General features: G+C 44.8%; 1 protein-coding gene across 1 annotated transcript in view; it reads right to left on the bottom strand.

Moving 5' to 3' along the window:
* PDE6B (phosphodiesterase 6B) overlaps positions 1-12520 on the bottom strand; it is a 132622-nt gene that overhangs the window by 99570 nt on the left and 20532 nt on the right. The window contains exons 4-5 of the mRNA XM_063919537.1: positions 2170-2310; positions 431-505 (exon numbers count right to left, since the gene is read on the bottom strand). Of these exons, the coding sequence (XP_063775607.1) occupies positions 431-505; positions 2170-2310 (216 nt within the window). The remainder of the gene's footprint in view (positions 1-430; positions 506-2169; positions 2311-12520) is intronic.

Genomic DNA, 12520 nt, shown 5'->3' with positions numbered 1-12520 from the left:
CCCGGAGTTGGAATGTAAACTACTTCAGATACAAGCAAACAATGCAACTAAAGGCTGCATCAACGAGTCCCATCTCCAGAAGTTTGCTTTCCGGCCAGTGAGCACCAGCTTGGAGTAATATTTTCCAGACCCATGGGGGATGAAAGGCAGTCCATATAATAAATGTGAATAGCTACTATGTTTCCAACATACACAGTGCCCCAATCCCCCAATGGATCCAAATGATGGCGACAGAGTCAGGACAGCCATCCTGCAGGAGGGGAGAGGAGGACCAGTGGTAAGTATGGTGGGAAGGAGAAGAGATGATAGAGGAATGGGGCGAGGTGGAGGTGTGGGCTGAAACAACCCAACATATGCCAGGTCCATTTTACTACTTATAAAATAATAGATGTTCTTTAAGAAAACAAGTGCTAGGCTATGCTTAACTTACCCTTCCATCTGGAGTACGGGGTCCAGAATATGGGGGAACTTCCCCCATTAGAATAGGCCACATGTCAAAGAATTCCTTGGGAAAAAGAATTGTCACTTAGATTAGTCATTCAATAAGATCACTGGTTGATAGAGATATAAAGTTATCCTGTTTTAGTTTAGCTGTAACTTCATTAGAAAAGCCAAAAAATATATGGATGCAAATTCAAATTAATTTACAAGGACTTCAGGCAACATATTGTAGAAGGAGCCTCATGCTTCATTTATATATTACATGTAGAAACAATTCAAAATGTACCATGAACAATGTTTTATGTAATTGTCTATACAGAAATAATATGCATCTGTAAGTGCATTGTGCATTGCTTAGTTATGAAACAACTATATTTATCCTACTTCAGTGGAATATTGTGTGACATGGGTAAACACAGAGCTCTACTGCAGTGAGTACTTTGCCTCTGCAGTGCAGCATCACCATAAATGGACCTCTGACATCTCAGAAGTAATCAAGCATTTTGGTGCAGAGAAGAGAGCAGTGTAACATACTGAAAGATAATGACCTTGCTCATTAAAGCCTATCATCCCTCTTCTCACTCTTAACTTCTGATCTCTTTCCTTAGGTTGGGTACAATATCCCAGCAGTCAGAAGACTGACAGCAGAATCCCGCCGGGCCAGAATCCTGACGCATCCTGGTAAGTATTTTTACCATACACCTACCCCTAATCCTACCCCTTACCCTAACCCACCCATTCTGCAGCCTAACCCTAACCACTCCCTCCCACAGCCTAACCATAGTCGCCCCTCCACAGCAGCCTAACTCTCTCCATAGTGCATAACCATAACCTGAACACCTGTACTCTGGGATGTGTTGGGATTCTGACCGTCATGATCCCAATGTTGGTCTTCTGACCGCACCCCCTTTCCTAATCTCATACCATTTCCTTTCCCAGTTTTATGCCCAACCCCTCTGTAAGCCATAGTTGGCCACTCTCCCAGAACTTCTGGGAGACTAATGTTCAGCCTCCCAGCATGATGCCTGCTTCTCCTGTGAAGATTGTGGGGTAATGAATGTAATGACGTGATTTGCTATGAAGTGCATCATGGCGTTCCTATCGTTAACTGTAATGTCGCAAATCACTGCAAAAAGCTGTCAGGGCAGGGCTGTGGTGGTGCAAAACATAGCATCACGTCCGCTGGCATCACTAGGGGTGTGTGGGCCGCACCTGGATGTCACCCTCCGAGGTATGACAACAAAATGCCGGCTCCTCCTGAGTAACAGGGACGTAATGTTACAATGCAGCATTTGGCTCCCATCACAGTGTAGGAACCAGCACTGCACACAGACAGTCTCCGGGAACCCCGGAGTGATGAAAGTGGGAGTCATGCCATGAGCGTTAGGCCATGCCCCCTTTCTGCAGGGGTGTATAGTAATGCCCCTGCTCATGTCCACACTTCCTCAGCTTTGATTGATATCCCACAGTCATGCCTGCAAAAGTCAGCAAGTATGACTACAAGCTGTATGAGCAGGGCCCTCCGCCAATTTGTTTCTCACCCTGAACTATGCATATATCCAGTATACTACCAGTCATAGCTAGTTACTCTGATGCTTTAATAAGGCGATTTGTTGGGTCTTCCAGTAGGCATCAATAAATCTATACACTATTTCATTGATTGTGAAACCTGGAGTGAATTTGAATCCGTGATCAGTGTTTTGCAATCTTTACAATAATGTACTGTACCTTGTCTTTTGACATGTCTAGAAGGCCAACGGAATATCGGTCGCAGTTTAAATACGCTCTCACTGTATAGAAGGCCTTGTGGAATTGTCTTTCAATGTCTGTAAGTTCCTCAAACACTTTGTTTGCCGACCACAATAATACCTGGAGAATAGAGGCAGAAACATTTTAATTCTATTGCAAAGAATGCCCCTCCTAAAAATAAAGTACATATAAAACTGCTGTGTCATGATTTATTTATTTATTTAGAGTTTCTTGAACAGCACAGCATATTCCATTGTGCTTTACAATTGGAAACAACAGTGATAAGACAAACTAGGTAATAACAGACAGACATAGAGGTAGGAAGGCCCTGCTCGCAAGTTTACAATCTATAGGGAAATAAGAAGCATACACAAGGATAGGCACTATCTATAGCATAGCGTTCCCACCAGATTACAAGGACAGTCCTGATGGGATGTCATTAGAAATGAATGCTTCTGAAGGTTACGTGAGCGGTTGAGGAATTTGATAGGCTTGTCTGAAGAGGTGAATTTTCCAGGAATGCTTGAAAGTTTGGAGACTAGAGGAGAGTCTTATTGTGCATGGGAGGGTATTCCATATGGTGAATACTGCCCGAAGAAAGTCCTGCAATTGTGAATGGGAGTAATCCGTGCAGATGAGAGTTGCAGATCTTGTGCAGAATGGAGATATATGTTGGTGTAGGTTGGTTAATATTTTTATATGTGAGTACAAGTATTTTATATTGAATACGGTAGAATACCGGTAACCAAAGGAGGGACTGAAAGAGAGGATCAGCAGGCGATGAACGTCTTGCTAGGAAGATTAGCCTCGCAGCTGCATTCAAAATGGATTGTAGTTGTGAGAGCCTTTTCTTCGGGAGACCAGTTAGGAGACTATTGCAATAATCAATGCAGGAGATAATGAGAGCATGGATTAGAGTTTGTGAGGGTTTTGCAGTCGTAGTAATAGCAGATTTATTCCAAAAAACACAATTCCAAAATATTAAAATAAATGATTAGGTACAATCCTAAAGTAGTCCATCAACATAGTCCCATATTCCAGATAGATGTTAAAACAAAAATGTAGAGTGTCTAATAGAGTCAAAACAGGAGAAAGGTCCGGACTTAACACCTGAATGAAAACCCTAGCATACCTCCACACGGCTGGAATAGAGTCTATGTGATTGTCTCTAGGAACTGTCTCCTATGGGGACCTGCAAAGTACAAATCTCCCATCGCAGCTCATCCTAGAGAGTAGAATCCCCTTTTCCCATCATGCATCCTGTCCATGTGATATAAATATGTCTCCAGCCCACTCTTATCCTTTACCTTGAAAAAGATCCTGCAAGGATCGAAACGTTGTTGGTGCTGAAGGACTATTGGGCTTTATAGGACAATCACAGAGACTCTATTCTAGCCGTGTGGAGGTACTGTATGCTAGGGTTTGCTTTCAGGTGTTAAGTGCAGAACTTTCTCCTATTTTGACTCTATTAGACTAGACACTCTACATTTTTGTTTTAACATCTATCTGGAATATGGGACTATGTTGAGGACTTTAGTATTGTACCTAATCATTCATTTTAATATTTTGAAATAGTGTGTTTTGGAACAAATCTGCTTTTACTATGACTACCCTGTGTGGGATTGCATTAGAAAGAAACCGTTATATGTGGATCCCAACCGCCATACAAGTGAGTTGGGTATTCAGTATTATTGATTCTGTGGTCAAGTCTCTATTTGCTATGAAGTCTTTGGTATAAAAGAAACCTTTAAGTGTATTTGCACCACATACTCCAAGTGAGTTTTCGGTACGCTCATCTATCTGTACATAGCGGTGGTGAGACTCTATACTGTCACCTATCATAAGAAAGTGGATCACCACCCTCTGTTTCCTGAACACAAGGAAGATTTTGCTTCAATTCACTTCATAACAATACTACACGTTGTTGTTGTTTATTTTTCCATGTAGTACTTGCCTGTGAGAAATTACAATGTTTGGAAACCAATACAGAAGCATAACATCAAGAATTGCATTGGTCTGGTATAATCTTTACTATTATATTGAGGTGTCGTATCGCCCTTGATCCACCACTATTCTATATGTTTTGTGCTTATTTTAGATATGTTTTTAGAAGCTTGTAACATGATTTAGACTGAATGAATGTGTGGGACAAAGGACAGATCAGAATCAAGGATGACACTTGTGGGGTAGGGTAGATTGTCGAGTTGTCTACAGTTATGGAGATATGAGGTTGGTAACTACTCTTGGCTGGTGGGATTATAATTAATTCTGTTTTGGAAATGTTGAGTTTGAGGTGGCAAGATGACATCCAAGATTAAATGACAGAAAGCCATTCAGTGACACGGACCAATACAGATGGTGACAAATCTGAGGAGGATCAATAGATTTAAGTATCATCAGCAATTCAGCATACAAATGATACTGACATCTGAAAGACACTTCTGGCTACAATTGGACACTGCTCCTATCACTGGGAAATTACTACAAACAAAGACCGATCCACACCTGCAGCTAGCAATGGACTCTTCCTAAAGCTGATGCTATCATATACATCTACTGTGGAACTGGTAACTATTTCTGCTACAGTGAGTGCCATCTGGAGATTGTCCTAGCCTTAACAACATATGTCTCAGAGAACAGTGGATTTTTAATACATCTCATCCAGGGAGAGATTATGATCACAAGTGTTATTTATCAGATTATAGGAATCGATTCCTGTTTTTTAATGGTTTAATAAATTGTTATTTTATATTCAGCAAACCGTCTTTTTATAATTTTTACAGCCAGCGCTGGTACCCTGTGTCTTGACATCTGAAAGAGCTGATTAGTTTACCAAGAGATGAGGTATAGATTGAGAAAAGCAGAGGACCTAAAACTGAGCCTTGTGGTACTCCAACTGACAGAGGTAGTGAAGAGGAGCTGAAATTAGAGAATTGAACACTGAAAGAGCGATTTGATAGATAGGATGAGAACCATGAAGGGGCTGTGTCCTGAAGATCTAGGGATTGTAGTGTTTGTATGAGAAGAGAGTGGTCAACAGTGTCAAAAGCAGCAGAAAGATCTAGTAAAAACAGGATTTTAATACCTACCGGTAAATCCTTTTCTCCTAGTCCGTAGAGGATGCTGGGGTCCACTTATTGACCATGTGGGTATAGACAGTTCCGCAGGAGCCATGGGCACTCTTAAGACTTTTCAATGGGTGTGAACTGGCTCCTCCCTCTATGCCCCTCCTTCAGACTTCAGTTATAGGAACTGTGCCCAGGGAGACGGACATTTCGAGGAAAGGATTTATTTTAATACTAGTGGTGAGATACATACCAGCTCACACCTCAACCATGCCGCACACATGGCAATCAACATAACACAAGCCAACAGGCACAAATCAATTGCAGCAACAAGCTGAAACTAACATAACACAACTTGTGTATAACTAAATTGCAGGTAAAGTACGCACTGGGACGGGCGCCCAGCATCCTCTACGGACTAGGAGAAAAGGATTTACCGGTAGGTATTAAAATCCTGTTTTCTCATACGTCCTAGAGGATGCTGGGGTCCACTTATTGACCATGGGGTTTATACCAAAGCTCCAGTACGGGCGGGAGAGTGCGGATGACCCTGCAGCACCGATTGACCAAATTTGAGGTCTTCATCGGCCAAGGTATCAAACTTGTAGAATTTTGCAAACGTGTTTGACCCCGACCAAGTAGCTGCTCGACAAATTTGTAATGCTGAGACCCCCCCGGGCAGCCGCCCAGGATGAACCCACCTTCCTAGTGGAATGGGCCTTCACTGACTTCGGCAACGGCAATCCAGCTGTAGTATGAGCTTGCTGAATCGTACTTCTGATCCAACGTGCAATAGTCTGCTTGGAAGCAGGACACCCAATCTTGTTGGGAGCATACAGGACAAACAAAGACTCTGTTTTCTGAATTCGAGCTGTTCTAGCGACATAAATCTTCAAAGCTCTAACCACATCTAGAGACTTTGACTCAGTGAACGTGTCAGTAACCACTGGTACCACAATAGGTTGGTTTATGTGAAAAGAAGAAACCACCCTTGGAAGAAAATGTTGGCGAGTTTGCAACTCTGCCCTATCTTCATGGAAAATCAGGAAAGGGCTCATGTTAGACAAGGCCCCCAACTCAGACACCCGCCGCGCGGATGCCAATGCCAAAAGCATCACCACTCTCCAAGTGAGAAACTTCAACTCTATCTCTCTTAGAGGCTCAAACCAATCCGATTTAAGGAACTGCAACACCACATTAAGGTCCCATGGTGCCACTGGAGGCACAAAAGGAGGCTGGATGTGCAGAACGCCTTTCACAAAGGTCTGAACCTCTGGAAGAGAGGCCAATTGTTTTTGGAAGAACACTGACAAGGCCGAAATCTGGACCTTGATTGACCCCAATCGGAGGCCCGCCTCCACACCAGCCTGCAGAAAATGGAGAAAACGTCCCAAGTGAAACTCTTCTGTAGGAGCCTTCTTGGATTCACACCAAGACACATACTTTCTCCAAATACGGTGGTAATGTTTCGACGTTACTCCTTTCCTGGCCTGAATAAGTGTGGGAATTACTTCTTTTGGAACACCCTTACGGGCTAGGATCTGGCGCTCAACAGCCATGCCATCAAACGTAGCCGCGGTAAGTCCTGATACACGCACGGCCCCTGCTGCAGCAGGTCCTCGCGAAGAGGCAGAGGCCGAGGATCTTCTATAAGCAACTCCTGAAGATCTGGGTACCAAGCCCTCCTTGGCCAGTCCGGGGCAATGAAGATTGCTCGAACCCTTGTTCTTCTTAGGATCCTGAGAACTTTTGGGATCAGTGGAAGTGGAGGGAAGACATACACTGACTGGAAAACCCACTGGGTCACCAACGCATCCACTGCTATTGCTTGAGGGTCTCTCGACCTGGAACAATATTTCTGAAGCTTCTTGTTGAGACAAGATGCCATCATGTCTACTTGAGGAACTCCCCAAAGACTTGTCACCTCTGCGAAGCTTCTTGGTGGAGGCCCCACTCTCCTGGATGGAGATCGTGTCTGCTGAGGAAGTCTGCTTCCCAGTTGTCCACTCCCGGAATGAAAATTGCTGACAGAGCTTTTGCATGCCTTTCTGCCCAGAGGAGGATCTTTGTCACCTCTGCCATTGCTGCTCTGCTTTTCGTTCCGCCCTGCCTGTTTATGTATGCGACTGCTGTTACATTGTCCGACTGGATCTGCACGGGATGATCTTGAAGAAGATGTACCGCTTGTCGGAGGCCATGTAAATGGCTCTCATTTCCAGCACGTTTACGTGAAGGCAGGCTTCCTGACTTGACCATTTTCCTTGGAAGCTTTCCCCCTGAGTGACAGCTCCCCAGCCTCGGAGACTTGCATCCGTGGTTACCAGGACCCAGTCCTGAATCCCAAATCTGCGTCCCTCTAGAAAGTGCGGACTGTGTAGCCACCACAGGAGTGAAATCCTGGCTTTTGACGACAGGACTATTTTTCGGTGCATGTGAAGGTGGGATCCCGACCACTTGTCCAACAGGTCCCACTGGAATACTCTAGCATGGAACCTGCCAAACTGTATCGCCTCGTAGGCCGCCACCATCTTCCCCAACAACCGAATGCACTGATGGATCGACACACTCGATGGTTTCGATAATTGTTTTACCATTTTCTGGAATTCCAGAGCCTTTTCCACCGGAAGAAATACTCTCTGAACTTCCGTGTCCAGAATCATCCCGAGAAAAGACAATCTTGTTGTCGGTTCCAATTGTGACTTTGGATAATTTATGATCCAACCGTGTTGTTGGAGTATCGACTGGGAGGGCGTGATGTTTTGTAACAGCTGCTCCCTGGATCTCGCCTTTATCAGGAGATCGTCCAGATAAGGAATTATATTGACTCCTTTTTGATGAAGGAGGACCTTCATCTCCGCCATCACCTTGGTGAATACCCTCGGCGCCGTGGAGAGACCGAAAGGTAATGTCTGGAACTGGTAATGGCAATCCTGAACCGCAAATCTCAGATAGGCCTGGTGAGGAGGATAAATGGGAACATGCAGGTAAGCATCCTTGATGTCTACCGACACCATGTAATCCTCCTCCTCTAGACTGGAAATCACTGCCCGGAGTGATTCCATCTTGAATTTGAACCGTTTCAAGTATAGATTCAAAAAATTTTAGGTTCAGGATCGGTCTGACTGAGCCGTCCGGCTTCGGAACTAGAAAGAGGCTTGAATAAAACCCCTCCCCTTGTTGCGGCAAAGGCACCAGGACTACGACCTGGTCCTGACATAATTTTTGGATTGCCGCTGTTACTGCTTCTCTTTCTGGAAGAGAAGCTGGCAAGGTTGATTTGAAAAATCAGCATGGGGGAACGTCTTAAAACTCCAGCTTGTATCCCTGGGATACTATTTGCCATACCCAGTGATCCAGGCCAGACAGAATCCAACCTTGGCTGAACAGTTTGAGATGTGCCCCCACCCAAGCGGCCTCCCGCAAGGGAGTTCCAGCGTCATGCTGAAGATTTGGCAGCAGTAGGGGTAGACGTCTGCTCCTGGGAACCTGGAGCCGCTGTGGGCTTCTTTCCCCTTCCTCTTCCCCTTCCTGCAAAGAAGGGGGAACCTCTCGCTCTTTTGTATTTATTGGGCCGAAAGGACTGCATGTGTGTGTGATAGGTCTTTTTTGCCGGTGCAGGTGCAGAGGGCAAAAACGTTGACTTACCTGCGGTAGCCGCCGAGACTAACGCATCCAGACCATCGCCAAATAAGGTTTACCTTTATATGGGAGAGCCTCCATGTTTCTTTTGGAATCCGCATCCGCGTTCCACTGGCGAATCCACAATGCCCGCCTAGCTGATACCGCCATGGTAGTGGCTTGTGAACTCAAGAGTCCAATATCTTTCATCGCTTCTAGCATATACGCAGCAGCGTCTTTGATATACCCTAACTTAAGGAGTATCTCATCTTTATCAACCGTGTCAATTTCTGATGACACGATGTCTGACCATTTTTCAATAGCGCGACTGACCCACGCGCAGGCAATAGTGGGTCTGAGCAGTGTACCATTGGCAACATAAATGGATTTCAATTTAGTTACCATCTTACGGTCAGCCGGCTCTTTTAGTGAAGCCGTGCCAGGTGCAGGGAGAATAACCTTCTTTTTCAACCTGGATAGTGCACTGTCTAACACAGGGGGCGATTCCCATTTTTTCCTGTCCTCTGCTGGGAAAGGGTAAGCTACCTGAATCCGCTAAGGAATATGAAATTTTTTCTCAGGATTCACCCACATCCCTGCAAACAGAGCATTTAGCTCGTGGGAAGGAGGGAACGTGACTTTGGATTTCTTTTCCTTACATAAATAAGCCTTTTCCTGAGGTACAGACGAGGCTTCTGTAACTTCCAACATGTCCCTTATAGCCACAATCATATATTGTATATTTTTTGCCAATTTATGATCTATTTCTCTAGAGTCACTATCATCGACACAAGAATCAGAGTCTGTGTCGGTATCAGTATTCACAAATGGTCTCTTATGTGACCCAGAGGGGCCGCCTGCAGAAGGAAGAACTGAGTCCTGAAAAATCACATCTTCCACAGATTTTCTCCAGCATTCAGCCTGAGATTCAGACTTATCTAACCTCCTGTTAATAAGATGCATACTGTCACATATTTCTTTCACCCATGCAGGCTCTAGGTGTGCCGGCAGCGCCACCACATTACACTTCTGTTTCCCTAAAATGCCTTCCTCCGGGGAGGAACTCCCTGCCTCAGACATGCCTTACACGTGTACAGCACACACTCACAGACACACTGGGACTTATAAGGGGACAGACCCACAGCAAAATCTGTCAGAGAGACACAGTATAGGAGCAGCCAGTTCACAACCCCAGCGCCAGTATGTAATGTCTGTGAATACAGAATGCCCACAGACAACAGCGCTTTTACACAGTAATTCACACTAGTAATGCACCACCAAACGCTTTGTGCCCCCTTATTTGCACCCTGTACTTGTTGTCAGAAGTGGAGGAAAGGACCAGCGTTGTCTCTTCAGCTGAGGAGAGAGAGGAAATGGCGCTGAGCAGTGTGCTGGCTGCCTGAGGAAGAAGCTCCGCCCCCGCAAATGGCGCATTTTTCACTCAGCAAGGTCTGTTAATATTTATACTGGTGGGGGTAGGGCTGTGCCAGCGGCATCTTATGCCCCCTTTGCGCATTGTTAACATTGTGCAGGGCCGAAACAAGGTGTGTGTGTGTGTGGGGGGGGGGGGGGGGCTAGGGGGTCACGTGCCCCGGGTGCTGGGCTGTAGGGGGCGCTAATGAGCCCAGTTCTTGTGTAACAATAGCTTCCGCTGGCTCCCCGACAGCAAATGACCTGCTGTAGGGAGCCAGCAGCACTAGACGCGGCTCCCTGTGCTTCCGGGATGCGGACGCCGGCACATCGCGCGCGTGACGTCATGACGTCGCACGTGCATGTGACGTCATGACGTCGCACGTGCATGTGACGTCACACGAGCGCACCCGGCTAGAGAGAGGACGGAGCCGGAGGCGGGAGTCTCTGGTGCCGCGGCCGCATCCTAACTAGCAAACCCTGCATGCGCACCAAAGAAGTAGGTGCCTGCTGCGGCTACTGTACCTCCACACCATAGTATCAGCAATGGGGGCCGGGGCTAACATGCTAAAAGCCTGGCTGGCTGCAGAGTACAATGGCCCTCATTCCGAGTCGTTCGCTCGTTCTTTTTTTTCGCATCGCAGTGAAAATCAGCTTAGAGCGCATGCGCAATGTTCGCACTGCGACTGCGCTAAGTAATTCTGCTATGAAGAAAGTATTTTTACTCACGGCTTTTTGTTCGCACCGGCGAACGTAGTGTGATTGACAGGAAATGGGTGTTACTGGGCGGAAACACGGCGTTTTATGGGCGTGTGGCTGAAAACGCTACCGTTTCCGGAAAAAACGCAGGAGTGGCCGGAGAAACGGGGGAGTGTCTGGGCGAACGCTGGGAGTGTTTGTGACGTCAAACCAGGAACGACAAGCACTGAACTGATCGCACAGGCAGAGTAAGTCTGGAGCTACTCTAAAACTGCTAAGTTTTTTTTGTTCGCAATATTGCGTAAACTTCGTTCGCACTTTTAAGATGCTAAGATACACTCCCAGTAGGCGTAGACTAAGCGTGTGTAACTCTGCTAAATTCGCCTTGCGACCGATCAACTCGGAATGAGGGCCAATATACACTGTGACTGGCTCACTGACATGTAAAAATTTTTTTAAACCAGTATCCCACATTAATATATATATATATATATATGAATTATATATAATATATATATATATAATATATTTTTTATTATTTACATTATATATACAGTATGTGTATATATGTATATAATACTGTATGTGTATATATGTATATGCATATATATATATATATAGATATAGATATATATATAGATATGTCTATTTTTGTATGTGTATATAAAGTATATATGTAACATAAATGCATTCTGTGCTTAGATTTAGTTCCCATCACCATGATATCTCATTATGGTATCTAATTATTCCAAAATACGGAAAAATCCCATATCCAAAATACCTCTGGTCCCAAGCATTTTGGATAAGGGATACTCAACCTGTATATATATATATATATATATATATATATAATTTATATAAATATATATTATAAACATATAGATATATAAATATATCGCCACTCAGACAGGTCTTTTGAAGTGTTACAAGTATACTGGGGCATGTAGCCTCTCCTTTGCCCCTCTGGGCTACGGGCCTCGTAACATTGGCTTATATGATGTGACACCTGACAATATACTATTTAGTACAGAGGGCACCTGGGCCATTGCTACCATTGTTTAGGGGTGCCGGACACCAAGGACTAAATATATATATATATATATATATATATAGCAATACATAGTCGGCGGCACTCCATATAGTGTAAAAAAAGACATCCAGTTATGGCCTATGCCCTCCATTGGAGGCAATGTCTCAAAAAATACAACAAACAGCAGTAGGCGGCACACTTATTTAAAAAATGTTATTTATTATTTACATTTTTTTTGTGGGGTGGGGGGCGCCAAATTACTGCCTTGCCCCGGGTGACAGGAATCCTAGTTTCAGCCCTGCATTGTGTTATTTCAGGATGGGAGTAATCACTGCATGCTTGAACAGAGAAGGAAAGACACCAGTAGAGGGAGAGAGATTACATATTTTAGTTAAGGTTGGGATAAGCACAGGAGACTAGGCTCTTGTGCCAGATAGCAGCGAATGGGGGGGGGGGGGGGGGTTTGAGGGCCGTGTTAAGAAGCGATTTAAATGTATTAAAAAGACTC

Source organism: Pseudophryne corroboree, chromosome 1 (genome assembly GCF_028390025.1).
Source record: "Pseudophryne corroboree isolate aPseCor3 chromosome 1, aPseCor3.hap2, whole genome shotgun sequence".
NCBI lineage: Eukaryota > Metazoa > Chordata > Amphibia > Anura > Myobatrachidae > Pseudophryne > Pseudophryne corroboree.
The sequence above is the reverse complement of the archived record's forward strand: the minus strand, read 5'-3'. Positions and strand labels throughout refer to the sequence as shown.